Source organism: Suricata suricatta, chromosome 4, assembly GCF_006229205.1.
Source record: "Suricata suricatta isolate VVHF042 chromosome 4, meerkat_22Aug2017_6uvM2_HiC, whole genome shotgun sequence".
NCBI lineage: Eukaryota > Metazoa > Chordata > Mammalia > Carnivora > Herpestidae > Suricata > Suricata suricatta.
Genome location: NC_043703.1, coordinates 115,909,736 through 115,936,138, shown reverse-complemented (window position 1 = coordinate 115,936,138; position 26,403 = coordinate 115,909,736). Strand labels below are relative to the sequence as shown.

Below are 26,403 nucleotides of genomic sequence, written 5' to 3'. Positions count from 1 at the left end.
TGGCAGGGACCATGGACTCTCCTCCTTAATATGGGCCTGGCTGCCTGTAGACCGCCACCACTGTGGAGCTCCCGGCTGTACATCCTACATCCACCGACCGGCAGAAGGATGGGTTTGGTCACACACCTAGTTTCCCTCTCTTGGAATATTGGCCACCTCCCCCAAAGGCATGTTGGTCCCAAGCGACCTCACTGAAGATTGGGACCATAGGCCAGATGAACTCCACCAGGAGGGGCCATGACAGCACCCTGAGGAGATGGGATCCATGTCATGTGGGCACAGCGTAGAATTGGGAAATCACGAGAGCCAGGAAGCTGGAAGTCAGACCCTGAAGCCTAAATAACTCTTTGAATAGGTCAAGGATGAGGAGAGGGTAGTAAAGACTGGGTAAAAGCATGATGGAGAAACCAGCATCTGGGCATGTCCATCCTGAACCTGAGCTTGCCACTGGGTAGGGCTCAGTGAGAAGAGGCAGATACCCCCAAGTCAGCGCCGCTGGATAAAACTCCCCAAGTTTGGGTTGATTGCTTTAGGGAACATCCGTGAGGTCAGCAAACCAGGAGTCCGTCATACGCCGTGTATCAGAGGAGAAGGCAGGCATTAATAAAGGCCAATCCACATTTTATTTGTATCTGCTTTTTACATGTACATAAACTCTCAGAAGCCTCTTTCCTCCATCTGGGGGACAGATGGCAGGTTCTGGAGGGAGGCGGCATGAGAATGAGGACATGAAGCACAACACAAGGTCTCGCTACCGTGAGCACGGAGCATCCTTGTGTGCCAAACTTGCACTGTCCTCCCATCCCTGTGGGCTGTGAATCTAACATGGGCCCTCCTATTTGACATTAGCTCAGCCACGGACTGGCGATGAGACCCAACTTCTTCTCTTCAAGACTTCGGCTTCTTGTGCCGCTCTTCCCACTCCTAAAATTCTATTCCTGGGGAGAACACTGGTAACCATTACTTCTCTCCCCCAAGCTTCCCCTAACTCAGGGCAGTCAACAGGTTCCTAAGAGCTGGGACTCCGGCCACCCAAGGCCCTCACTGCCGGCTGGATCTGAGGGAAGCTCAGTAGATGTAAATGCTTATCTGGGTAAGGCAGGATTGGCGGTGCCACTGTGGCAGGATGAGGGGAGGCACAGGGCTCCCAGGGAAGAAAGCCACAGGGAGCCAAGGACATTGGCTTATTTATCGTAGAAGTCCACATGGGCTCCAGACTTGAACGTGTCCTTTTGCAGCAAACTTAGCAGTTTCTGGGCTGAAGTCTTACAATCCACAAGCTCCCCTTTTGTCTTCAGCTTCTGCAGACTTTTTCGCAAGTCTAGGTCCATCGAGGTTTCCCGGGCCAACGTTTGCATGTCTGTGTCCAGGGGACCTAGGGCATGAAGTGCAGGAGCTGACATGACATGGCTGAGGCAGGGGCCCCTGCTGTGTGTGTGGAGAATGGTGGAGTCAGGTCTGGCCACAGGCAATACCTCATTCTGGCTAACAAGGGTGATTAGTGTCACCAAAGGGGCTCACCAAAAGGTCAGGGTCATTCTGTCACTATTGAGTTTCAGACACACAAATTCTGACGGCAGTGAACAGGGTATCTCCAGGCTACCATGTCTACCAGCAAGCTTATCACCTCCTGTCCAACCAGCACCTCCTCCTCCTGACCTTTTCATTTCTATTAATGAACTACTCTTCTCTCAAGCTCCAAACCTCCATCCCTGTCTCCTCCCTTCCCACTCTGTTCCCACGGCCAAGAAGTCACCAGGTAGGACCTTTCTGCCCTTACATACGCTGATAATCAGGCCCTTTATACTCCCCTGGTTCTCTCCCTGCTTCAACTCCTTCTGTAGCCTTCTGCTAAATGCATCTTGCTAAAATATCATTGGGGTCAGTAAAATGGTGGCATAGGAATTTCTAGCATTTTTCTCCAGAAATATCAGTTTGAATTACTGGCTGCACATGAATTTACCTTCACAAAAGCCAAGGATTCCAGGTGAGGGATTACATTACACTACCTGGGGAAGCACAGCAATAAGCAAGGATGCATTGAGGAGGGCAGGAAATATGGATTTGCACTACTCTTACCACCTTTTCCCCAAGCCTAGACACTGCAGTGTAAAGACACCCCCCCCATGGGAGGAGGGTGAAGTAAGCACCTGACTTCACAGGGGATCCCAGAGCCACCCTGCCCTAGCACTGAGGCAGCTCCCCTGGCCCTAGGTGGTTCCCTGTGGGCTCCCATGAACCCAGGTCGCCAGCTAACTGTAGTGCCTGGCAGTTCCAGTGGCCCCAGCAGCCCCAAGTGGCCCCCACAGCCCCAGGAAGCTCTCACAGAGCAGGTTCCCATGAACCTAGGCCCCAAGCTCACTCTGGTGCCTGCTGGCTCCAGCCAGCCCCAGTGGCCCCAGGCAGCTCCAGGCTCTCAGAGAGCCCCAAGACACCCAGGCCCCCCGATCCATTCCAGTATCAGCTGGCTCTTATGGCCTTGGGTTGCTCCTATAGCACCAAGCTCCCGACAAGCTCCTACAAACCTAGGTACCTGGCATATTCTAGCCAGCTCCTGTGCCCATAGATGGCTCCTGGGCCCAAACTTGCTATCGGTGCCTAAAAACCCAAGCTCTAGGCTGGAAGAGGTGCCTACTTCCTCAAATGCACAGACACCAACATGAGGCCAAAAGAATCATGAATAATCATGGACATACGTGACACCACTAAAGGAAACCAATAGAACTCAATGACCCTAAAGAAATAAGATCTAGGAGGGAGGGGCGCCTGGGTGGCTCAGCTGGTTGAGGGCCTGACTTTGGCTCAGGTCATGATCTCATGGTTTATGGGTTTGAGCCCTGCACTGGACTTTCTGCTGTCAACACAGAGCCTGCTTCGGATCCTTTGTCTCTCTCTCTCTCTCTGCCCACCCCCCCTTGTACATGCATGCACTCTCTCTGTCTCTCTCAAAAATAAATAAAACAAAAAAAATTTTTTTAAGAAATAAGGGGGCACCTGGGTGGCTCAGTCAGTTAAGCATCCAACTTCAGCTCAGGTCATGAGTTCACGGTTTGTGGGTTCAAGCCCCACGTTGGGCTCTGTGTGGACAGCTAGCTCAGAGCCTGGAGCCTGCTTCAGATTCTGTGTCTCCCTCTCTCTCTGACCCTCCTCTGCTCACTCTCTCTCTCTCTCTCTCTCTCTATCAAAAATAAATAATAAAAAAACTTAAAAAATAAAGAAATAAGATCTATGACCAAATAATTCAAAATAATCTTTAAAAATTCAGTGAACTATAAGAAAATGCAGATAGACAACTAAATGAAATTAGGAAAATAATTCATGAAAAAAATGAGAAGTTCAACAAAGAAATAGAAACCACTTAGAAAAAGACAAAAATCAAACTGAAATCCTACAGTTGAAGAATACAATGACTGATGAATTCCAGAGAAGTCAACAGCAGATTCAACCAAGCAGAAGAAAACATGAGTGGCGTAGGTCATTAGAAATCATCCAGTCAGAAGAACAAAAAGAAAAAAGATCAAAAAGGAGTGAAGATGAATTAAAGGAGACCATCAGAAGCGACAATTTATACATTATTGGAGTCCCAGAGAACTAATGGCTGAGAACCTCCCAAATCTTTGGAGAGATCCATACATCCAAGTTTATAAAAGCTAATAAATAGGTCACTCCAAAATTTCAACCCAAAATTATCTTCTTCAAGACACCAGGCCTATATGATTTCACTGGTGAATTTTGTTTTTCTGCCAGTACCGTGTTGGCATGACTATACTTTTGTGATATAGTTTGAAACCAGGGAGTGTGTTCCTTCTGGCTTTTTCTTTCTCAGGACTGTTTTGGTTATTTGCTTTTGTGGTTCCACACAGGTTTTAGGATTGTTCGTTCTATTTCTGTGAAAAATGCCCCTGGAATTTTGAAAGGGATTGCACTGAATCCGTAGATTGATTTGGGGAGTAAGGACATTCTAACAATATTAATTCTTCCAATCCATGAACACAGACTATATTTCCATTTATTTGTATCTTCTTCCGTTTCTTTCATCAATGTCTTGTAGTCAGTAGTGTACGGGTCTCTCACCTTCTTGGTTGAATTTATCCCTAGGTATTCTATTCTTTTTGATGCAGTTGTATATGGGGCTGTTTTCTTAATTTCTCTCATAGCTCATCATTAGTGTAAAGAAATGCAGCTGATTTTTCTATATTATTTTGTAGCCGGCAACTTTACTGAATTTATTAGTCCTAATAGTTTTTTGCTAGTCTTTAGGGTTTTCTATACAGGTCACTTGCAAATAGGCAGTTTTACCTCTTCCTTGCTGATTTGGATGTCTTTTTTTATTTTTTGCCTAATTGTTCTGGCTAAGACTTCCAATACTACGTTAAATAAAAGTGGTGAAGAGTGGTTCCAATCTTAGAAAAGGTTTTAGCTTTTCACCATCGAATATGCTGTTACCCATGGGCTTGTAATATATGGCCTTTATTACATTGAATACCTTCCCTCTACACCCACTTTGTTGAGAGATTTTTTTTAGTATCATAAATGGATGTTGAATTTTGTCAAATACTTCTTTTTACATCTATTGAGAGGATCATATGATGTTTACCTTTCATTTTATTTACTTTTAAAATATTTTTATTTTTATTTATTTTTTAAGAGAGAGCAAGAGATTGCCTGTGCGTGCACACACACATGCGAGGTGGGATAAGGGCATATAGAGAACCCCAAGCAGGATTTGTACTGACAGATCGAGGTGAGGCTTGATCTCATGAACCATGAGCTCATGACCTTAGCCCAAACCAAGAGTTGGACACTTAACCAACTGAGCCACCCAGGCATCCCTATCCTTCATTTTATTAATGTGGTATATTGTATAGATTGGCAGATGTTGAATCATTTCAAGACTCCCTAAGACCTAACACAATCAAATGACATTTTAGAGTTGGCTCCACTTCTGGCTGTGGTTTTCACTTGCTCACTGTTGATTGAGTCCTAGGCTGAGTGAGCCCAGAGAGGTGTTCAATGGTTCAGTGGTGGCTAGGAGAATAACAGTGTATGTGTTAAAAAGGGAGGATTGGGTACTGGAGAGTAGGAGGAAGTAAAAATAGCTGATCATGAACTTGGAGGCAAGGTCTGATCCTGGCTCTGCTACATTTGGGGTTTGGCCAGGTCTTTCTAGATCTTTGCCCCCAGGTTCCAAGGGGAACAGACTACAGACTATTGGATCTCCATCTAAGTCGTTCAGACATTATACAACAGCTTTGTCACCACCTTCTAATTCAACCAGCCTCAAACTTAGTATAGAAGCCTCATTTTTCTGAAAGGGACACAGTGGCATTGCAGGGTGGTAAGAAACCAGACCAAGTGTCACAAGCCTCCCTACTGTTTAACTTTTGTGAAGACAGGGGTCCTCTCTTATTTATCCCAGCATGCCCACAACGTTCCAGCACAGTTTAGTCTGGGATGATCAGCATTTCACAATGTGGCTCTGTTACTTATTCACCTAACATTTACTGAGGTCTGACTCAGTGTGGCGCTTTGCTAGGTGCTGGGGACATACAAGTGCGTAAGGCAAAGTTCCTGCCCTCAAGGCTTTCCAATCAAGAGAGAGACGTATAGATATGAAGAGAATATAGTCTGATAAGTTCTATCTAACATTCAGAAGTGTTAACAATTAGGTAGCACTTCACAGGTAGAGATCATTTTCATCCACATTTCCTTATTCAGTCCTCCAAGCTGCCCTGTGAGACAGAAGGTATCTGTTCCCTGTTTCACATAAGGAAATGTGGTACAGGCCTGAAATTCAAACCCTAATTGTTCTCAGACTGTAGTATTTCAGACTTTCTGGCCCCACCCTCCAGGTCAGGCAACTCCAACTCACCTTATAGTCCAACTACACTCCATGTCCTGGCCAGCTCTAACTTGCTGGGAGCCTGTATTTCCTTCAAGGAGTGATGGTTAATGATTCAGGGACAATTTACTCTGTGGATTCTTTCTTGGAGGGGATGGACTAGGCCCTTTGCCCACCCCCCCAGAGGGGAACCACCAGCTAGTTCTGGGTGACAGGGATGGTGGTCATGACCCACCTACCTGGGGCATAGCTCAGCACTCTCACACTAGGCTCCTCTGTGGCTAGGACCTGGAACATCATGTCACGGGCTGCCTTCCCCGCACAGTACAGTCCCCAGCCCTTGAAGGGCTGCAGAGCACAAAGGGACGAGATGTTAACCACTGTCCTGTTGAGGCCAGGACTGTCTGGAAATGCCTTCAAGATGCTGGAAGTCAGGCAGAGCATGGAGGTCAAGTTCAGAGCCCAGTAGTTGTTCACTTCAACTGGGTCACCCAGGTCCACGAGGCCTTTGGACACGTCCCCAAGAGTGCCTGAAAAACCAGACCATAGGAATCACTCTGTGAAGATGGGTCTTTCTCTTCCCCCAACTTTCTCCGAATTCTTCTAGACACCCCCCTCCCATCCAAACCTAGAGTCTCTCTAGTGCTTCTGAATACGTCTCCCCCTTTCCGGCTCTGCAGACACACCTGGGGGTGTGCACTCACCCAAGCTGCAAATTGAGAGGGTGCAGGCCCTGCTCTGGCCCTGGGGGGAGAAGTCAAGGGGCCATTTGGAAAAGCTGGTAATTTACTTCTGTTGGAAGACCTCATGCCCTGACTCAGGCCTCCGCCAGAGGGCGCGGAACAAGGCGACCAGGAATGTTCTACAGGCATTTGAGAAAACTGCCCTGAAACAGGAAGGGGTGAGGGTGGGGGATCATGGGCCACACCTTTGGCACCAAGTCCTCCTCCATACCTTGCTGAAACAACCAGGATTTTTTGACATCCTCTCTGATTATTGAGTCACTTTTGAAGTTCCAAGGGGTTGGGGAAAGTGAGGAGGGAGAAGAGACAGGGCCGTTAAGCACTATGGCTAGGGCTCCCCTGGGTTGTCCGCCCCTGCGGCGGGCGTCTTACCCGCATTGTTGATAAGCAGCACCCGCTGCAACCCCTCGGGCCTGGGAAGCTCGCGCAGGGCGCCGAGCAGCTGCTGCAAACTGGCCTCGACGCCCAGGTCGGCGGGCACCCCCACCACGCGCAGGCCCGGCCGTTCGGCACTCAGTTCGGCCTCCACCTGCCGCAGCGCCTCGTCGTTGCGGGCGCTCAGGACCATCAGAGAGCCGGGCGACAACAGCCGGGCCAGGAGTGGGGCCAAGACGCGGCCGAAGCCACGGGAGGCCCCCGTCAGCACGCACACGGCGCGCCCCAGGCCGCCCTCCTTGCCACCGTCACCCTCCATACCCACGACCCGCGCCAGCTAACGCCGGACCCGAGACTGCGGGAGGGCGGGCGACAGCGGTAGGAGTAGGCGGAGGCCCGGCCGCGGGGGGCGGGACCGAAAGCTTCGGCTGCGATTGCTGGGCGCCACTTTCCTGGGCCGCCTACGGCGGAAGTGGAGGCGCCTGCGCGGTCCCAGCGTGCGGGAAGGACCAAACCGAAAGGGCCTGGGAAGCACGGCCCCAGCGAGGAATCCTAGTTCAGTTCTGGGCATGGCATCATTTTCCCACCACCAGCTATTTCCCACGCCCTCGCTTCCTCACGTTCATTCCCCCTCAGGGACGCATCCGCGTCCCAAGTTCACCCCCTTGCACAAGGGACCTCCTCCAGGCCAGGCCATCCTTTCCTGTGCTGGGCGTCCTTGTGAGTGGCCCGCAAAAGCCCTGAGTGAACCGTATGTCAGTTTGGGCTCTGGCAATTCACCGCTCTCGGGGTAATGGAAGCTACCTCTGGGAGCACCACAGTGCTCCTGGGAGTGTTGTAAAAACCTCTTCTCTCTTCCTAGACTCAGCAAGTCTACACCAGTTTCCCATCCTGAGATTTGACTCCTCCTGCTCTTACAGGTTTGTGTTACACCGATTTCTGCACCCACTTATGGTGCACTTACGGTGCACTTTTCCTAAGAGTTCATTGCACCTACTCCCCACTTCGGAGGACAGCAACTACCTCCATTTTGACTCCATACTTTCTAACTCATTGTTTTTTCTAACTTATCTCTCAACTCTGGCAAAAGACCTAACCTATCCCCCCAGGCAATAGGGACTGTCCAGCTGCCAGCAACACCCCATGTGATTGACCTCAAGACAATGGTTGGTTTGAGTCACAGTCTAACTGCATGCACCCACAGACCTTTGTCCCACATTTTCCTTATATAAGCCTTGGAGTATTTTTGGTACTTTAGAGCCAATCCTTGAGAGGTTAGTCTGCTGTCTTCCCAAGTGTTGGCCTCACTGAAATAAATTTCTTTCTGGTTTGGCCACCACCCATTTCTCTGCCTTTGGATTTTGTCATCGGCGAATGGCCTAACCTGATCTGGGACCCCGGCAGCCAGGTTACCCTTGCACCCTGTGCCCTAGCTACACTTCAAGTTCATACAATCATCTAAATCTGTACTTCCAGACCCATACTTCAGAAAACCCACTTTCTGATTTTTTTCAAGGAGAGAGGGATGATGAGAAGGTTGGGACGCAGCTACAAATCTCCTTAACCAGGAGATTCTTGAGAGTTCAGCGAGAGTGGTAAGCAACCTCGGGTAATTCAGCCCAAGCCCCCATGGGGCTGTTCTCTCTCTGAGGATAGACAGCAAATTTGCCTTTCACGTCGTCTGGAAAAATGCATTTTGCTTCCTTGTGTTGTGTGGGCTATCATGCCAACGGCAAAACAATATGGGGGGAAGGTTTCCACTGGTCAACATGGGTTTTGGCATGTTACTACAACCTTTTTGTGAAACATGCAGTTTATTAAGGGGGCCTGGATGGCTCAGTCCATTAAGTGTCTGACTCTTGATTTCAGCTCATGATCTTATGGCTCCTGAGCTCAAGCCCTGAGTTGGGCTCTGTGCTAGCAGCTTAGGGATTCTCTCTCTTCCTCTCTCTCTGCCCCTTCTAAAATAAATAGACCTGAAAAAATATTTTTAAAATGTGCAGTTTAGGGGCTCCTTGGTGGTTCAGTCGGTTGAGCGTCTGACTTAAGCTCAAGTCATGATTCATGGTTAGTGGGTTCAAGCTCCAGGTCAGGCTCTGTGTTGACAGCCCCGAGGGTGGAGCCTGCTTTGGATTTTGGGTCTCCCTCTCTCTCTGTCCCTCCCCTCCCTCTTGTGCTCTGTCTCTCTTTATCTTTCAAAAATAAATAAAACATTAAAAAAGAAAGTACAGTTCAGACTGTATGTCACCATGGAACATACTCTAACAAAAAATGAAACTGCAAAGAAACCTTAAACATCATTTAGTATATTTCTTGTTAAAATGCACAGTATTATTTTGGAACTATTTGATGTAAATTAGGACCAAAAAAGTAATTATGCTAATGTTAGCCAATATTTCCAGCGTTAAAGAGATCAGGTATAAATTGAAGGAAGTTAAGGGAAAAGTCTGTAAACTTAAATTTGAATTGGGATCCAGAAAATTGTAGAATTTATTGCAATTACTTTTACTCTTATACAATAACAGTAAAACCATGTTTTTCACTTCTGTGTATGCTAGTTCTCCAGTACCTATGATTAACCTTTTTAAGAGTTCTTCCTGCAATAATGGCAGAGATCAGAGTATGCCCTGTGAATTAATTAATAAAAGGAAATCTCCTTTAGAATAGAGTACCGAGGCCCTCAGGGTGAGCTCTCATACCCTATCACTTATCAATTACGGACCCAGTGGAAGAGAAAGACCTTGTACTTGGCCACTCCTATCCCAGTAAGAGGAAGGCCTTTCTCCTACCCTGGCAACAGCCCAGCCAATGAGAGACTGCAACAATGCAGCCAATGAAAAGCCACTATACTTTGAAGTCTCAGTTTACTCCAATGGACTTTCTGTTTATAAGAACCGAGCTTCCCCCTTTCCTCTATAAAGGAGCATTCCTGTCTCTCATAGAGATTTACCGCTGGTTTCCCAGGAGAGTGTATTCTCTGGGTTGCGAGTTTGTGCTATTCCCGGATTGAACCCCTTTTTGCTGTTACAATAGCTGGCAGTTTTGTTTTCTATGGTTAACTTATTTGGTGATCAGAAGCGGGATGCAAAGAAGACCCCCAGCAACTCGAGGCTAGTGAACAAATCCGCTAGCACCCACGGAGCCAATGGGGCTCACTGCTTTCTCACTGACCCTGGAGTTTGTGTACATTTCCTCCCCAATTTTGAGCTCTGCGCTTTGTGTTTGCCTACTCAAGGCTTTATTAGGGGGTCTGTTTTAAGGCATTGTTGTTTTGTTTTGTTTTGTTTTGTTTCTTTGAAAGTGCTCATTTGGTCTTTGGTCGGACTTCTTTTGGGGACTGGTCTGTTCTTGTTGAAACTTTGCTGGTTTTTACTCTGATTCCATTTGGAATCTGGGTGCTCCTAATAAAACTGTGCTGTTTAGGAGTTTTTCTCTTTGCCCTGGAGAAAAACCTCTAAGAAATGGGATCGCAGTCATCAAAATGCTCTGATCCTGCCTCCTTCCTCGCGCTTACTGGGACTCTAGGTGGTTTTATGTTTAAAAACTATGGTCCTTCTGTATGCGCATTTATAACTAAGTGGACTGACTTAACCAAAAGTAATTGAGAACACCGGCACCTGGTTGGCTCAGTCCCTTAAGCCTCCTACTTTTGATGTTGGCTCAGGTCACTATCTCTCCGTTTGTGAGTTTGAGCCCCTCTTCAGGCTCTGTGCTGACAGTGCTCAGCCTGCTTGGAATTCTCTCTCCGTCTCTCTCTGCCCCTCCCCTGTGCGTGCTCGCGGGCTCGCTCTCTCTCTCTGTCTCTCAAAAATAAACAAAAAAACACCAGTGGCCATTATGGGGAACTTTTGATCTCTCCAAACTTAATTTACTCAAAGTTAAATTAGAAACCTATGGGTCTTTAGGAAAAAAAAATAATGGGATGCCTGTTTTAAATGGTACTGATAGGGGCGCTTGGGTGGCTCAGTCAGTTGAGCGACCGACTTCGGCTCAGGTCATGATCTCGAGGTTTGTGGGTTCCAGCCCCACGTCGGGCTCTGTGCTGACAGTTTGCTCAGAGCCTGGAACTTGCTTCGGATTCTGTGCCACCTTCTCTCTTTGCCCTTCCGTGCTCTCTCTCAATAATAAACAAATGTAGAACAAAATTTATAAATTCTTAAAAGGTACTGATAGAATAGGCAGTTAGTTAACATGAGCTGGAGGCAAGGATGGTGATAAATAGGTTACACATTAGGAGCCTGGGGGCACACCATCCTGACTTTGTGGCTTCCAGGATCCCTCAGCATCCTGGCCTTGTGGCTTCCAAGACTCCAAGGCTAACAGACCAAGAGCCACAGGTGCAGAGCATGCCCTCTCCTCTGCAGCCTCTGCCCTAGGGTAAACCTGTAGCACCATCGTAATAGCGTGATCGTAATATGTTTACATTGTGGTTTCAACCCTGCCCCTGTGGGAGGAGATGGACAGGGCAGTTCCAGCAAGAAGCTTGTAGGCTCCCAACTCCTCCTCCTAATCAGCAGGAGGAGTCCCTTAGATGATTGGAAATGACTTCAGTTAGAGGACCGCCCTAGCTATGACCCATAACCTATGCAAACATAAAAAGAAAAGACACCCCTAATCCTGGTGCAGTTGCTACCTCTAGGTCTCCTCACTGTCCCTTCCTGACAGGGTTCTGTGCTTAGCACTGCTTTGTGCTTGCGACCTTCAGGCTGTCTTTGAGTATGGATTCTCAAATAAATCTTTCATGGGGAATCCAAGCATTGAGGCCTCCATTCACACGATGCAGACACTTTCATGGGTAACAATACCTTGAGGCTTCCAGATATTTTCAAAAATTTTTAAATGTTTTATTTATTTTTGATAGAGACAGAGCATGAGAGGGGGAGGGGCAGAGAGAGAAGGAGACACAGAAGTGGAAGCAGGCTCCAGGCTCTGAGCTAGCTGTCAGCACAGAGCCTGGCACAGGGCTCAAACCCACGAACGTGAGATCTGACCTGAGCCGAAGTCGGACACCTAACCGACTGAGCCACCCAGGCGCCCCCCAGATATTTTCAGACCTAGCCTTTGGTAAACCTAGCTGCTTCCAGAAGGACTTGTTTGGTAACAGTCCACAAAGACGGAGTGGTTTACCTGGACTGGGAGAGGGCCTGGAAAAATCTTTTCTGAGGAAGATGATTATCTGCCTCCTCCCAAACCCCAAGCCCCTGCCCTGCCAATCTTAGTTGAAGCAATATTTCAGCAATTTGTGACTAACATTTCAGTGGACAACACAGCCCATAGAATTCCTTTAATAATAGTGCGATGGTCCTGGTGGCCCAGCCGATTAAGCATCTGACTATGGTTCAGGTCATGATCTTACAGTTTGTGAGTTCAAGCCCCATATTGGGGTCTGTGCTGACAGCTCACAGCCTGGAGCCTGCTTCCGATTCTGTATATCCCTCTCTCTGCCCCTTCCACACTCACATTCTGTCTGTCTGTTCTCTCTCTCAAAAATAATAAACATTAAAAAAATTTTTTTAAATAGTGCAATGCTTCCCAAATTTGTTTGCACATTGGAGTCACGAAGGAACTACAAAAACACTAATGCCTGTGTCCCATATGCCTGGACTTAGGAATTTTTTAAATAAAATTTTTGTTCAGTTTACTTAAACTAAAAAAGAAAGAAAGAAAACAATTCACCCATTTCTCCCACCTGTTTCTTTCATCTCTTATGACCACCAATCTGTTCTCTGTATCTATGTGTTTGCTTTTAGATTTCACATGTAAGAGAGATCATACTGCACTTATTTTTTGACTTATTTCACTTGGCATAATGTTGTTGAGGTCCATTGATGTTTCAAGTGGTGAGATTTCATTCATTTTTAATGGTTGAATATTTATCCATTCATTCATCTATGGATGCGTAGGTTGTTACCATATCTTGGCTATTGTAAATAATGTTGCAGTGAACCCGGAGGTCTGTATATATTTTCAAGTTAGTGTTTTTTGTTTACTTTGGATAAATACCCAGACGTGGAATTGTTGGATCATATGGTGGTTCTATTTTTTTTTTTTTAGGAACCCCTGTACTGTTTTCCATAGTGCCTACACCAATTCCCATTCCCATTAACGTGCACAGGGTTTTCTTTTCTCCACAGCCTCTATTACCTCTCGTTATTTCTTGTCTTTTGAGTTTGGCAATTGTGACAGGTGGGCGATGATAGCTCATTGTGGTCTTGAGATTTGCATTTCCCTGATGATTAATGATACAGAGCATCTTTTCTTACACCTGTTGGCCATCTATATGTCTTCTTTAGAAAAATGTCTGTTCACATCTCCTGCCCATTTTTAAATCAGATTGTTTTGTTGTTGTTTTGTTTTTTGGATGTTTTTGCTGTTGGGGTATGAGTGCTTCAGATATTTTGGATATTCACCCTTATCAGATATATGATTTGCAACTATTTTCTCCCATTCAGTAGGGTGATTTTTCATTTTGTTGATAGTTTCCTTTGCTGTGTAGAAGCTTTTTAGTTTGATGTGGTCTTACCTATTTTATTTTTTGTCTTTCATTGGCTTTTAAAGTTTTTATTTTATTCCAACTAACATACAGTGTTATAATAGTTTCAGGCGTACAATATAGTGATTCAACACTTTCATACATCACTGGGTGCCCATCACAACAAGTGCACTCTTGATCCCGATCACCTATTTCACCCAGCCCCCCACCCCGCCCCTGGTAACCATCAGTTTGTCTTCTATCATTTAGAGTCTGTTTCTTGATTTCTCTCTCTCTCTTCCCTTTGCCCATTTATTTTGTTTATTGAATTTCATATATGAGTGAAGTCCTATGTTGTTTGTCTTTCTCTGACTTATTTGGCTTAGCATATACTCTCTACCTCCATCCATGTTTTGCAAATGGCAAGATTCATTCCACTGTGTATATATACTACATCTTCTTAATCCATTGATTAATCAGTGGACATTTGGGCTGCTCTCATATGTTGGCTATTGTAATAATGCTGCTACAAACATAGGAGTGCATGTAGCCCTTGAATTAGTGTTTTTGTATCCTTTGTGTAAATACCCAGTAGTGAGATTCCTGGATCATAGGGTAATTCTATTTTTTACTTTTTGAGTAACTTCTATATCATTTTCCACAGTGGCTACAACAGTTTGCATCCCTCCAAATAGTGCAGAACATCCTTTTTTTTTTTCCCACGTCCTTGACAACACAAGGTGTTGTTTCTTGTGCTGTTGAGTTCAGCCATTCTGACCAGTGTGAAGGGATAGCTCATTGTGGTTTTGATTTGCATTTCCCTGACGATGAGTGATGTTGAGCTTCTTTTTATGTGTCTGTTGGCCATCTGTATGTCTTCTTTAGAGAAGTGTCTGCTCATGTCTTCTGCCCAGTTTTTAATTGGATTATTTGTTTTTTTGGGTGTTGAGTTTTAGAAGTTCTTTGTAGATTTTGGACACTAATCCTTTATCAGATACATCATTTGCAAATATGCAATATGCTTCTCCCTTTCTGAAGGCTGCCTTTTAGTTTTATTGATTGTTTCCTTTGCTGTGCAAAGCTTTCTACTTTGTTGTAATCATAGTAGTTTATTTTGCTTTTGTTTCCCTTGCCTCAGGAGACCTCTAGAAAAAAGTTGCTATAGCCAGTGTGAAAGAGATTACTGCCTGTGTTCTCTTCCAGGATTTTTATGGTTTCAAGTCTCACATTGGGTCTTTCATCCATTTTTAATTTCTTTCTCTGTATGGTGTAAGAAAGTGGTCCAGTTTTATTCTTCTGCATGTTGCTGTCCAGTTTTCCCAACACCATTTGTTGAAGAGACTGTCTTTTTCACATTGTATATTCTTTCCTGCTTTGTCGAAGATTAATCAACCATATAGTTGTGGGTGTGGTCCTACTTGGTTTTTGCTTTTGAAATAGGGACCTGGTTAAATACACTGTGGTACAACTACATCAATGTAATACGCAGCTATAAAAATGAATGAAAATTTATCTATACGCTGATGTGAAAAATTGAATGAAAAAGGCAAGGTGAAAAGGAAAGAGTATATACTGTTACCTTTTGCCCAGTATAAAGGGGTAATAAAATATATATACTTAGATTTTCTTACACTCACATATTAACTACTATGATGTAGCTAACTATAGTGAATGGAAAGGGGAGTTGGGGTGGGAGATAATACACACATAGTGTATGTTTTAGTATAATTTAAAAAATTTTTTAAAAGACATAGGAGAGAAAGAATATGAGTGGGGGAGGGTTGGAGAGAGGGAGACAGAATTCGAAGCAGGCTCCAGGCTCTGCATGGTCAGCACAGAGCCTGACATGGGGCTTGAACCCACTGATTGTGAGATCATGACCTGAGCCAAAGTTGGAAATTTAACCGACAGAGCCAACCAGGCACCCTTATTTTACATTTTTAAAGCTATGTCAATGTATTCTCTATTCAAAAATAAATAAAATAGGCTCCTAAATCAATACATAAATGTAATAGGAAAAATAGAGATGGATTATATCAGAATTTTAATTTTTGTAGACTTGGCATTTTAGCATTCACAACATTAAACTTATATTTAAGAATTATATTTAGGGGCACCTGGGTGGCTCAGTCAGTTGAGCCTCCGACTTCGGCTCAGGTCAGATCTCACGTTCGTGGGTTCGAGCCTCGCGTCAGGCTCTGTGCTGACAGCTAGCTCTGAGCCTGGAGCCTGCTTCTGGTTCTGTGTCTCCTTCCCTCTGCCCCTCCCCTTCTCATGATCTGTCTCTCTCTGTATCAAAAATAAAGAAAACATTAAAAAAAAAGAATTATATTTAATTTTTGCTATTTAATTTTATTTAGAGTTGAGTCTTTTGAGAAAAGTCCCTTTTGGGAATTCCTCACATCTTGCAAGGATTACTTACAAGGAGAACATCAAGTTTGTCACCCTAAAATTCCACAAGGAGGAAATCTCTAAAATTATGTAAAGAACATCCATATTGAAACAACTTTGACCCTTGGGGCACCTGGGTGGCTCAGTCGGTTAGGTCTCCGACTTAGGCTCAGGTCAGATCTCAAGTTCGTGGGTTCTAGCCCCGTGTCAGGCTCTGGGCTGACAGCTAGCTCAGAGCCTGGAGCTTGTTTCCGGTTCTGTGTCTCCTTCTCTCCCTGTCCCTCCCCCTCTCATGCTCTGTCTCTCTCTGTATCAAAAATAAATTTAAAAACATTAAAAAAAAAGAAACAACTTTGACCCAAATGTAACAAAAAGTATAGACTATGAATAAAACAAGAAAGTTTCAGAGAAAAATAAGACATCCTAAACCTATTCTGTTCTTACTAATCAAATTGCAAAACAACAGATTTCATAAAAATATTTCAAGAGTATAGTTCCTTCTACTTTTGAGACAAAAAATTTAAACAGAAAGCTTGACAAAATTATTGCTATAGACTGCCAACTATTTTTAGTGGTAGAAGATGAAGGATTTTTGACATTTGATGAAGATATAATTTTCCTTCTATAAAATATGTTACTAGAAACAGTTTTTACAATTAAAGTCTACTGTGTATATGAAGGTTAATATTAAATATGCTACTTCTGTATTCTGTAGCTCAGATTCTTGAATATGTACAAGCAAGCGGACTTTTTTAATTAAAAATTTTTTTAATGTTTATTTTTTATTACTGAGACAGAAACAGAGCATGAGTGGGGGAGGGGCATAGAGAGAGGGAGGCACAGAATCCGAAGCAGGCTCCTGGCTGAGCTGTCAGCACAGAGCCCTACACGGGGCTCAAACCCACAAACTGTGAGGTCATGACTTGAGCTGAAATCAGACGCCCAACCGACTGAGCCACCCAGGTACCCCCCCCACTTTTTTTAAATAACAGCGTCATACATAAAAAAAAAAAGCGGGGGCTGCCTAGGTGGCTCAGTTAAGTGTCTGACTTCGACTCAGGTTATCATGATCTTGCAATCTGTGGTTAGAGCCCTGCTTAGGGCTTGCTGCTGACAACTCAGAGCCTGAAGCCTGCTTTGGATTCTGTGTCTCCCTCTCTGTGTACCCGTCCCCCACTCATGCTCTGCACTGTCTCTCTCTCTCTCTCTCTCTCTCTCAAATAATAAACATTAAAAAAATTAATGGGCATCGTGGTTTGTTGGCAATAAACAGAGTAGACCTTTTCTATATTCCAACCAAAGCAAACTGTGTGATATATAGAGACTTTGGAACTGCTTTATCATGTACTTACACAAAATATTCAACAAGGTGAAATAGCATTTTTTAACATTAAGAAAGCTGTTTGACCAAAAGAAAGCCTTGACATTTTACTTTGCAGATAACAACAGCAGCATAGTAGGACTTTCTAACAACTCATAGTAGCTTGAAGATAAAGGAGTTTATTTGCTGGGAACTTCTCAAGAGGGGTGCATGGCTGGCTCAGTAGGTAGAGCATGCAACGCTTGATCTTGGGGTTGTGAGTTCAAGCCCCACATTGGGTGTTTAAAAATAAAATCTTAAAAAAAAATAAACTGCTGAATTAGTAATCAACTCAGTCTTCACTTCCATATGTGAAACTTGCTGTTGGGGTACAAATTTACAGATAAACAAGAGCAGGGAGGAGGCTAGAATAATAAACCAAGTGATGATGGATTAACATTGCAGACATAGATATGAGCTCATTTAGCTTAATATAGATCCATAGGAATAAAGAGACAAATTATTATAATTTTTTTTATTTGAGAGAGAGAGAGAGAGAGAGAGAGCAGGTGAGAGGGGCAGTAGGGGAGAAAGAATCTTTTAAAAAAATACTTGTTTAAATTCAAGTTAGTTAACATACAGTGTGGCATTGATTTCAGGAGTGGAGCCCAGTGATTCATCACTTCCATGTAACACCCAGCGCTCATCCCAACAAGTGCCCTCCGTAAGGCCCATCACATATTAGTGCAACCCCCCCCACAACCCCCCACCTCTCCTTCAGCAACTCTCAGTGTGTTCTTTGTATTTAAGAGTCTCTTATGGTTTGCCTCCCTCTCTGTTGTTTTTTTTTTTAAGACAAAGGCTGCTTCATTTTTTTTCTTTTTCCTTTTAATTTTTTTAATGTTTTTTATTTATTTTTGATACAGAGAGAGACAGAGCATGAGAGGGGGAGGGTCAGAGAGAGAAGGAAACACAGAACCAGAAGCAAGCTCCAGGCTCTGAGCTATCTATCAGCACAGAGCCTGACGCGGGGCTCGAACCCACGAATGTGAGATCTGACCTGAGCCGAAGTCGGAGACCTAACCGACTGAGCCACCCAGGCGCCCCGTCCCTCTCTGTTTTTGTCTTATTTTTCCTTCCCTTTCCCTATGTCCATCTGTTTTGTTTCTTAAACTCTAAATAGGAGTGAAATTATGATATCTGTCTCGCTCTGTCTTATTTTGCCTAGCATAGTTCCATCCATGTTGTTGCAAATGGCAAAATTTCATTCTTTCTGATGGGTGAGTGATACTCCATTGTGTGTGTGGGGGGTGTGTGTGTGCGTATACACACCACATCTTCTTTATCCATTCATCAGTCTGTGGACATTTGAACTCTTAATCTGGCTATTGTTGAGAGCGCTGCTATAAACATCAGGGTGCATGTGCCCCTTCGGGTCAGTACTTTTGTATCCTTTGGATAGATTCCTAGTAGTGCAATTGCTGAGTTGAAGTGTAGTTCTATTTTTAATTTTTTGAGGACCCTCCATACTGGTGTCCAGAATAGCTGTACCAGTTTGCATTCCCACCAACAATGTGAAAGGGTTCCCCTTTCTTCTGCATTCTCTCTAACATCTGTTATTTCCTGAATTGTTCATTTCGGTCATTCTGACAGGTGTGAGGGTGGTGTCTCATGGTGGTTTTGATTTGTATTTCTCTCATAGATGAATGATGTTGAGCATCTTTTCATGTCTGTTAGTCATCTGGATGTCTTCTTTGGAAAAGTGTCTATTCATTTTTTTGCTCATTCTTTCATTGGATTATTTTTTTTGGGTGTTGAGTTTGATAAGGTCTTTATCAATTTTAGATACTAATCTTTTATCCAATTGTCATTTGCAAATATCTTCTCCCATTCGGTCAGTTGCCTTTTAGTTTTGTTGATTGTTTTCTTTGCTGTATAGGAGCTTTTTTTTTTTTTTTCTTTATCTTGATGAGGTCTTAATAGTTCATTCTTGCTTTGTTTCCCTTGCCTCTGGAGACCGTCAAGTAAGAAGTTACCGTGGCTGAGGTCACAGAGGTTGCTGCCTGTTTTCTCCTGTAGTATTTTGATAGTTTCCTGTCCTCTCATTTAGGTCTTTCATCCATTTTGAATTTATTTTTGTGTGTGGTGTAAGACAGTGGTCCAGTTTCATTCTTCTGCATGTCACTGTCCAGTTTTTCCAGCACCATTTGCAGAAGTGACCGCCTTTTTTCCATTGGATATTCTTGCCTGCTTTGTCGAAGGAAGGTGGCTATACATTTGTGGGTCGGACGCTTAACCAACTGAGCCATCCCAGGCACCCCGTTTTTGATATTTTACATGAGATTGTTTTCTTAATTTTCTTTTTGGACTGTTCATTGCTAGTAAATTGAAATACAACTGATTTTATGTGTTGATTTTGTATCCTGCAACTTGCTGAAGTCAGTTATTATAATATTTGTGTTTGCGTGTGTGTGTGTGAAGAAAAATAAAGGATGTTTCATATCCACAAATAGACAATACCTATTTTTTAATATTTTTATTTATTTTTGAGAGAGAGAGAGACAGCGTGAGCAGGGGAGGCTCAGAGAGAGGAGTCATAGGATCCAGGCTCTGAGCTAGCAGTCACCACAGAGCCTGACACGAGGCTCAAACCCACGAACTGTGAGATCATGACCTGAGCCGAAGTTGGATGCTTAACCAACTGAGCCACCCAGGCACCCCGACAATACCTATTTTTAACGACCTAAAGAACATTTATAAAAATTCATCATGTATATAATTATCTCTATAAATCTCCAAAATTCTCTTAACATAATGTAACAAAATGAAACTGAAACCAATAAAATAATTTTCTAAAAAAAAAAAAAACCCACATTTCCAGATAGTTCAGTTCAAAGAAGAAATATAAATCCATTCATGAAATAATAGTGAGAACATGACTTTATACACCAATTGAACTCTGCTCAGTGAAAATTTATGTTACGAAATATTTTTTGTTAGGAAGCCAAAAAGACAGAAAAATGAACCAAGTGTTTACCTTATATATGTTAAGGATCTTTGCAAAAACCAGAAATCAATTCAGACAAAATAAAACAGAAAATGAATTTTTAAAAAATTCAATTCATAGTCCTGATAGAGAAATCTGGAAAACTGGTCCAAAGAGGAGAGAAACCCCAGGTGGCTCTCTGGCTGCTTTCTGAACCAGGTAACAGAAAGCAATGAATCAGTTACATGATGAATCAGCTGCAGCTGTTTGAGTCTTATCGTTTTGTGTAAGATTTAGTTGCCATGGAGAGATCATAAAATTAGCCTACATCAGGTTTCATGTCTATTTTTTACACTAGAAAAGTTTAGAACCATCATATTCATTGATGGTTAGTTCCACAGGAAAAACTGGGGTAGTTTATCAGAAGAAGGGACAATGGATACAGAGTGGCAAAAACCACAAGTTATCCATTATACACCTTTAGAAGCTAGATTTTTGCAAGGCTGTTGACTATAGCATTTGTCTGTACTATCAAAAATTAAGAGTGCTCAGTATTAACCGAATGGCTAAATAAAATATAGCACATTTAAGATGGCGTATGATGCAGCCATTACAAATGTGTTTTGGATCAATATTTAAAGACTAATAAATTCAGGGGCGCCTGGGTGGTTCAGTCAGTTGAGCATCGGGCTTCGGCTCAGGTCATGATCTCACAGTTCATGGTTTTGAGCCCCGCACCGGGCTCTGTGCTGACAGCTAGCTCAGAGCCTGGAGCCTGTCTTCAGGTTCTGTGTCTCCCTCTCTCTCTGACCCTTTCCTGCTCATGGTCTCTCTTTCTCTCTCAAAAATAAATAAAACATTAAAAAAATAAAGATTGAGGAATTCACTATGGGAAAATTGAATATAAAGTGTGTAAAACCTGTGAATTAAATTTAGTTAAAAAAGTTTTATGTATGCATACAGCCAACACCTGAAAAGAATGCATAAAAATGTGGTGTATGTATGTGTATCTGCATCCTAAAGACTGAATTTGTAATACGACCTTATTTGGAAAGGAGATTTTTGTAGATGTAAAAGTAATTAATGATTTTTCTCTGAGGTCATCCTGGGTTATGCATTCTTTTCAGGTGTTGGTCCTAAATTCAATGACCAGTGTCCTTATAAGCGGCAGACTAGGAGAAGACCCAAACTATAGAGAAGGCCATGGCCATGAGAAAACAGAGATAAAAGAAGCCACACGCCAAGGAATGTCTAAGCCACCAGAAGCTAGAAGGGGTAAGAAATGAATCTCTCCTAGAGCCTTTGAAGGGAATGTACCCTCCTGACATCTTGATTTTAGACTTTTTGCTCACCATAACTATGAGGGAGTAAATCTCTGTTGTTCTAAGCCCCCCAGTTTGTGGTAATTTGTTACAGTGGCCCTAGGAAACTAACACACACACACACACACACACACACACACACACACCAGTAATCTCTGTATGGATAGAGAGATGGATGGATAGATAGAAAAAATACATAACATTTATTTTCTCAAAATTTCCATATTTTTCCACAACAAAGTACATTGTTTTAAAATGTGGGCATTTTAAATGTGCTATTGGGGGGCACCTGGGTGGCTCAGTCGGTTGAGCGTCCGACTTCGGCTCAGGTCATGATCTCACGGTTCGTGGGTTCGAGCCCCGTGTCAGGCTTTGTGCTGACCGCTAGCTCAGAGCCTGGAGCCTGTCTTCAGATCCTGTGAGTCCTTCTCTCTCTGACCCTCCCCTGCTCACGCTCTCTCTCTCTCTCTCAAAAATAAATAAAAACATTAAAAAATTAAAAAAAAAATAAATGTGCTATCGGGGCACCTGGGTGGCTCAGTCAGTTAAGCGTCCGACTTTGGCTCAGGTCATGATCTCAGTCTGTGGGTTCGAGCCCCATATGGGGGGCTCTGTGCAGACAGCTCAGAGCCTGGAGCCTGCTTTGGAATCTATGTTTCCCTCCCTCTCAAAAAAAATTGAAAAAAGAACATTAAAATGTGAATCTGTCATATTTTTTTTGTCTGTCAGACAAAATAAAATTTAAGCAAAAAAGTTAAATGTGCCTATATGCTCACAGGCAATTCTGTATGAGAATGCTAGTTACTGTGATTCAGGAACCCGCTCCAGCTGTGTCTTCTATTGGCTACTTTGAATGTCTGGCTCATGTGGGGGGTCTTTCCACTTCCTTCAGGCACTGGTGTCCCCTTCCCTTCCGATTTGAAAGTTTGCTTTATTTCACTTTGACAAAAGACCCACATCAGTACCTACTTTTGCGGGGGGAAGGAAATCTGAAGAGGATTTGCGCCTTCAGGAACTGGTCATTGCTGCTTTGCTTTATACCATTTCTGTTTAGGAAAGGGATTCTAGGAACTTTCTACTTACAGAAAGCAGAGATCTATTCCCCTCTCCCACCTCCTTCCCTTTGCTTTGGTGTCCTGGTTCAGAAGGTGTCAGGAAGGTGGTTAGGGATTGAGTCTCCCTCCTTCCTCTGCTGCCGCCTGGGTTCCTGCCCCGTCTGACTACAGCATCCAGCGTGCGGGTCCCCACTTGTCCAGGAAGGGGGCATCAGACATTTACAGGGAGGGTTTCTTACCGCCTATCAAGTGCTCATAACACATGTGGAGGGATAATGAGTAAGACCTGACAGAAGCATTTTCCGCACCATCCTGTGACTTTGGCTGCCTTTGTGGTGACTATTTTCTATTCTCTAACGGCTGAGGTGGGAATTAAAGTTGTTAGTAAGGGTGGTGGTAGAGGGACAGCCCGGCAGTGAAAACACTGCCTAACTTATTTTTGGAAACCGCAGAGCAGAAGGTGTTGTCCTCGGTATTCTCCTTGCCCAGTATCCCCAGATCACCTACCAGAGCAGGCGCCATCTAACCTAAGGCGGATTCTGGAAAGAGTAGCTCCTTTGGGAGTCACAGCAGTTGGAGGATCACCAGCAACAGCACCAAGATCCCAAGCAGGGCTTACGCCCGCGCTGTCCAACACCACCAGGTGGCGCCAAAGCGCGGGCGAGACCTGGGGTTTCGTGTCCTGCAGCCTCAGACCAGAGAAGTTGGGAAGGCCTGAGAATCAGATACTACACGGGTCTCTTGAGAAGGGACCCTGCCCTCTGCCCCCTCCCCTGCCCCAGGGTCAGAGCTCCCTTGAAAGGATCTTCCTCCCCTAGTTAAGGATGTGAGGTCCAAAAGTGGAGATTTTCTGGGAGGACAGGCAGGCAGTCTGGAGAGGGGTCAAGATTGTATCAGGACCTGAGGACCTAAGTATGGAGGTTTCACAAACGCAGCTGGGAGAGGGCCGCTGAGAGGAGAGTGGAAGTGGCCTTGTGGTCTGGGCCAGTGGGGCGTGTGCCCAAACCGGGAAGTGACAGGCCACGAAGCTATGGTGTGCACGTGCTGTGGCAGGTGACAGGAGAAGATGCTCTCAAGGGATGCCACAGTGGGCAGGAAATGGCCACTTAACATTCAGTGACCTTCCTGGATGGCTACCAAGGCTCCCCTGATTTAGATGTGGGAAGGGGATTCCCTGACAGAAAATCCTGAAAAACCAGAGACGGCTGAGTTTGCCTGGAAGTGGCTAATATTTGTGGGTGGTTGGTGGGTTTTATTTTTTTACTGGCCGTTAGGAATAAAGGCTACTCAGAAAAGTTTTGTAACAGAAAAATAAAGTTAGATTTTGTTTTATCAAACCTAGATTATGGGTTGTGAAATGCACAGCAGCTACAAATATTCATACAAATTGTGCATAAGAAACCTTAATAAATTCCAAAAAGCAGAAATTATACTTAACTATATTCTGTAGCCACATTATAATCAATAAACATTTAAAACACACACACACACACACACACACACACACACACACACACACGAAAATCCAGCCACTTGGAAATCATAAGAGTAGAGGAAATTAACCTAAACAGCACTAGAGTCATACAGAAATCAAGATTACAATACCAGAATCTTTAGAAAAAGAATAAGCAAGAAAACACAACATATCACACTAGGGTATATGGACAAAGCTAAGTTTTCAGGTATAAACTCATACCTTTAAAATGCTTCTATTAGCCAAGAAAGAGAATTTAATCAACTGAATACTCCATGTAGAATTTTAGAAAAACAACAAATCCTTAAGAATGGAGTAAAGAAATAACTGTGGAGGTAAATTAATTAGAAAAAAGAGAATAGAAAAATAGTTATTTGTTAAGAACTAATAGACAAATTATGCTAAGAACAAATGTAAAATATATATCTATTACTTACCTTGTTTTTCAGAAAGTACTTAGCTATCTGTCTGAGCAGAGGGCCCTTCCCTCTTTCCAGTTTGCCTGCTGTGCCCCCTCTAAGGGGAGTCACAATGCCCTCTCCCTCATAGGTTACAGCCCACTCCCATAAGATATGACACAACTTTCAAAATCCTGAAGTCCCCACACCTGCACAGCTGGGACAAGATTGGGATCTTCCCATTATCGAGGATGACGGCAGGTTGGTATGAGTCACTGACCAGTTGGAAAGTGCTCACACCTGTGTGTGTGTGTGTGTGTGCACGCATGTGTGCATGCACATGCATGTGCATGCGCCAGTGTGAGGGTGTATGTGGTGTGTGGGTGTGTACAAGTATGGGTACACAAGTGTGGGTGTGTGTGCACAGTGTGGTATGTACATGTGTGGGTATGGGTATACAGATGCAGGGGTATTAAAACAATTTTTTAATGTTTACTTAATTTTGAGAGAGAGCACGAGCAGGGGAAGGGCAGAGAGAGAGGAAGACACAGAATCTGAAGCAGGCTTTAGACACTGAGCTGTGAGCACAGAGCCCGATGCAGGGCTTGAACTCATGAACAGCGAGATCATGGCCTGAGCTGAAGTCAGATGTTTAACTGGTCAAGCCACCCAGGCGCCCCTATTGTTTTCTTTCAATCCTAGAATTATTCTGAATTGTTGAATCCAGATGGTCTCCAAGCGTCCAATCCCAACACAGAAGTCCGTTTTTTATGTGTTCTACACCGCTGGTAAGCATGTATTATAAACCAAGGATTTCAATGGATTTAAGTTGTGTACTGGAATCAAAAAAGGAACTGCCAGAAAGGAACTATTTTGATTTTCTTGTCCATCTATATCAATCATCTGTACCAACAGCACCGTCTATCAGGGACTCAAACAATCATTATCTCAGTTAACATTTCATTCTGTAGGAAGAGCTATTATTATTCCCGTCAATAGTAGGGCTCACAGAAGGGTTAACGTGATTTGCCCTGCATCACCCAGCTATCCCAATGCTGACCCTCAGAGAGGTTTGGATGGCTCCCATGAAACTTTAAAAAAATTTTTTTTCTAATGTTTTCTAATTTATTTTTGAGAGAGAGAGAGAGCATGAGCAGGGGAGGGTCAGAGAGAGAGGGAGACACAGAATCTGAAGCAGCCTCCAGGCTCTGACCTAGCTGTCAGCACAGAGCCCAATGTGGGGCTCGAACCCACAAATCACGAGATTATGACCTGAGCTGAAGCTGGACACTCAACTGACTGAGCCACCCAGGCGTCCCCTCCCCAAGATACTGCTTTTATCATTATTCTATAAAAAGTATTATGAGTATTTTTATAATAAAAGTATTTTAAGTATTTTTTTCTCTGATGCTTTGAACATTATTTTCCCCCCATTTTCTTGTATGCATTAAAAAAAATAATATGTACGTCTGCCTTGGTCTTTTTCATCCCTAGGTATGACCCATACCAGGAGCCCCAGTGTAACCAAGAGCATGGGACATCACCCTGTGGCATGACCTCCGTGAACTGGCCACAGAATCTGAAGGTTTTTCACCTGCTTAAAGGCCAGACCCTTTCTGCCCTGCGAGAATTGCCCAGGCGAGAAGGCCTCCTTGTTCTCATGACCCATCAGGCTTCAGAGTCTGCTTTTCATCATTCCGCCGCCCTGCCTCTCACAAATCAGCAGACATGGCACTTGCTTGCGTTAAACCACTGCTGGTGCTGGTACATAGTGACTTTTCTGTACTTGAGTCCTATTCAAGATATAACTTATATAAAACAACTACCTTATGGTGTTCTAGAAATTTAGTTTTTTGGGGTGTGCACCTGGGTGGCTCAGTTGGTTAAGCTTCCAACTCTTGATTTCAGCTCAGGTCGTGATCTCAGGGTTGTGAGATCAAGCCCCACATTGGGCTTCTCACAGGGCGTGGAGCCTGCTTAAGCTTCTCTCTTTCTCTTTTTTTTCTGTGTGTCTCTCTGTCTCCCTCTCCTGTTGTCCCTCCCCC

At 44.0% G+C, this 26,403-nt stretch overlaps 1 protein-coding gene and 1 long non-coding RNA gene across 6 annotated transcripts; one reads left to right on the top strand and one right to left on the bottom strand.

Annotated features, from left to right (window-relative positions):
• Positions 1–604: 604 nt before the first annotated feature.
• Positions 605–7,351, bottom strand: SPR (sepiapterin reductase). The gene is made up of 3 exons (XM_029937586.1): positions 6,958–7,351; positions 6,082–6,372; positions 605–1,375 (listed from the first exon to the last, which is right to left on the bottom strand). The coding sequence occupies exons 1-3, from the start codon at positions 7,277–7,279 to the stop codon at positions 1,185–1,187; spliced, it is 804 nt and encodes a 267-aa protein (XP_029793446.1). The 5' UTR covers positions 7,280–7,351; the 3' UTR covers positions 605–1,184.
• Positions 7,250–26,193, top strand: LOC115289950. 5 transcript variants are annotated; one of them, XR_003907892.1, is made up of 7 exons: positions 7,250–7,338; positions 7,823–7,880; positions 8,480–8,555; positions 21,237–21,384; positions 24,510–24,619; positions 25,061–25,146; positions 25,853–26,193. It is a non-coding gene; the product is annotated as an uncharacterized LOC115289950 (long non-coding RNA). The 5 variants fall into 5 exon arrangements; XR_003907888.1 differs by having other exon boundaries at positions 8,477–8,555; XR_003907890.1 differs by lacking the exon at positions 21,237–21,384 and having other exon boundaries at positions 8,477–8,555.
• Positions 26,194–26,403: the final 210 nt, after the last annotated feature.

What these genes read in the sequence shown, in the direction of transcription:
- SPR (XM_029937586.1), bottom strand. Translation starts at nt 7,279, where the DNA reads ATGGAGGGTGACGGTGGCAAGGAGGGCGGCCTGGGGCGCGCCGTGTGC. An exon ending in GCTGCTTATCAACAATGCGG is followed by an intron (nt 6,373 to 6,957) that starts GTAAGACGCCCG and finishes CTGGTTTTTCAG; the next exon opens with GCACTCTTGGGGACGTGTCC. An exon ending in AGTGCTGAGCTATGCCCCAG is followed by an intron (nt 1,376 to 6,081) that starts GTAGGTGGGTCA and finishes TTCATGCCCTAG; the next exon opens with GTCCCCTGGACACAGACATG.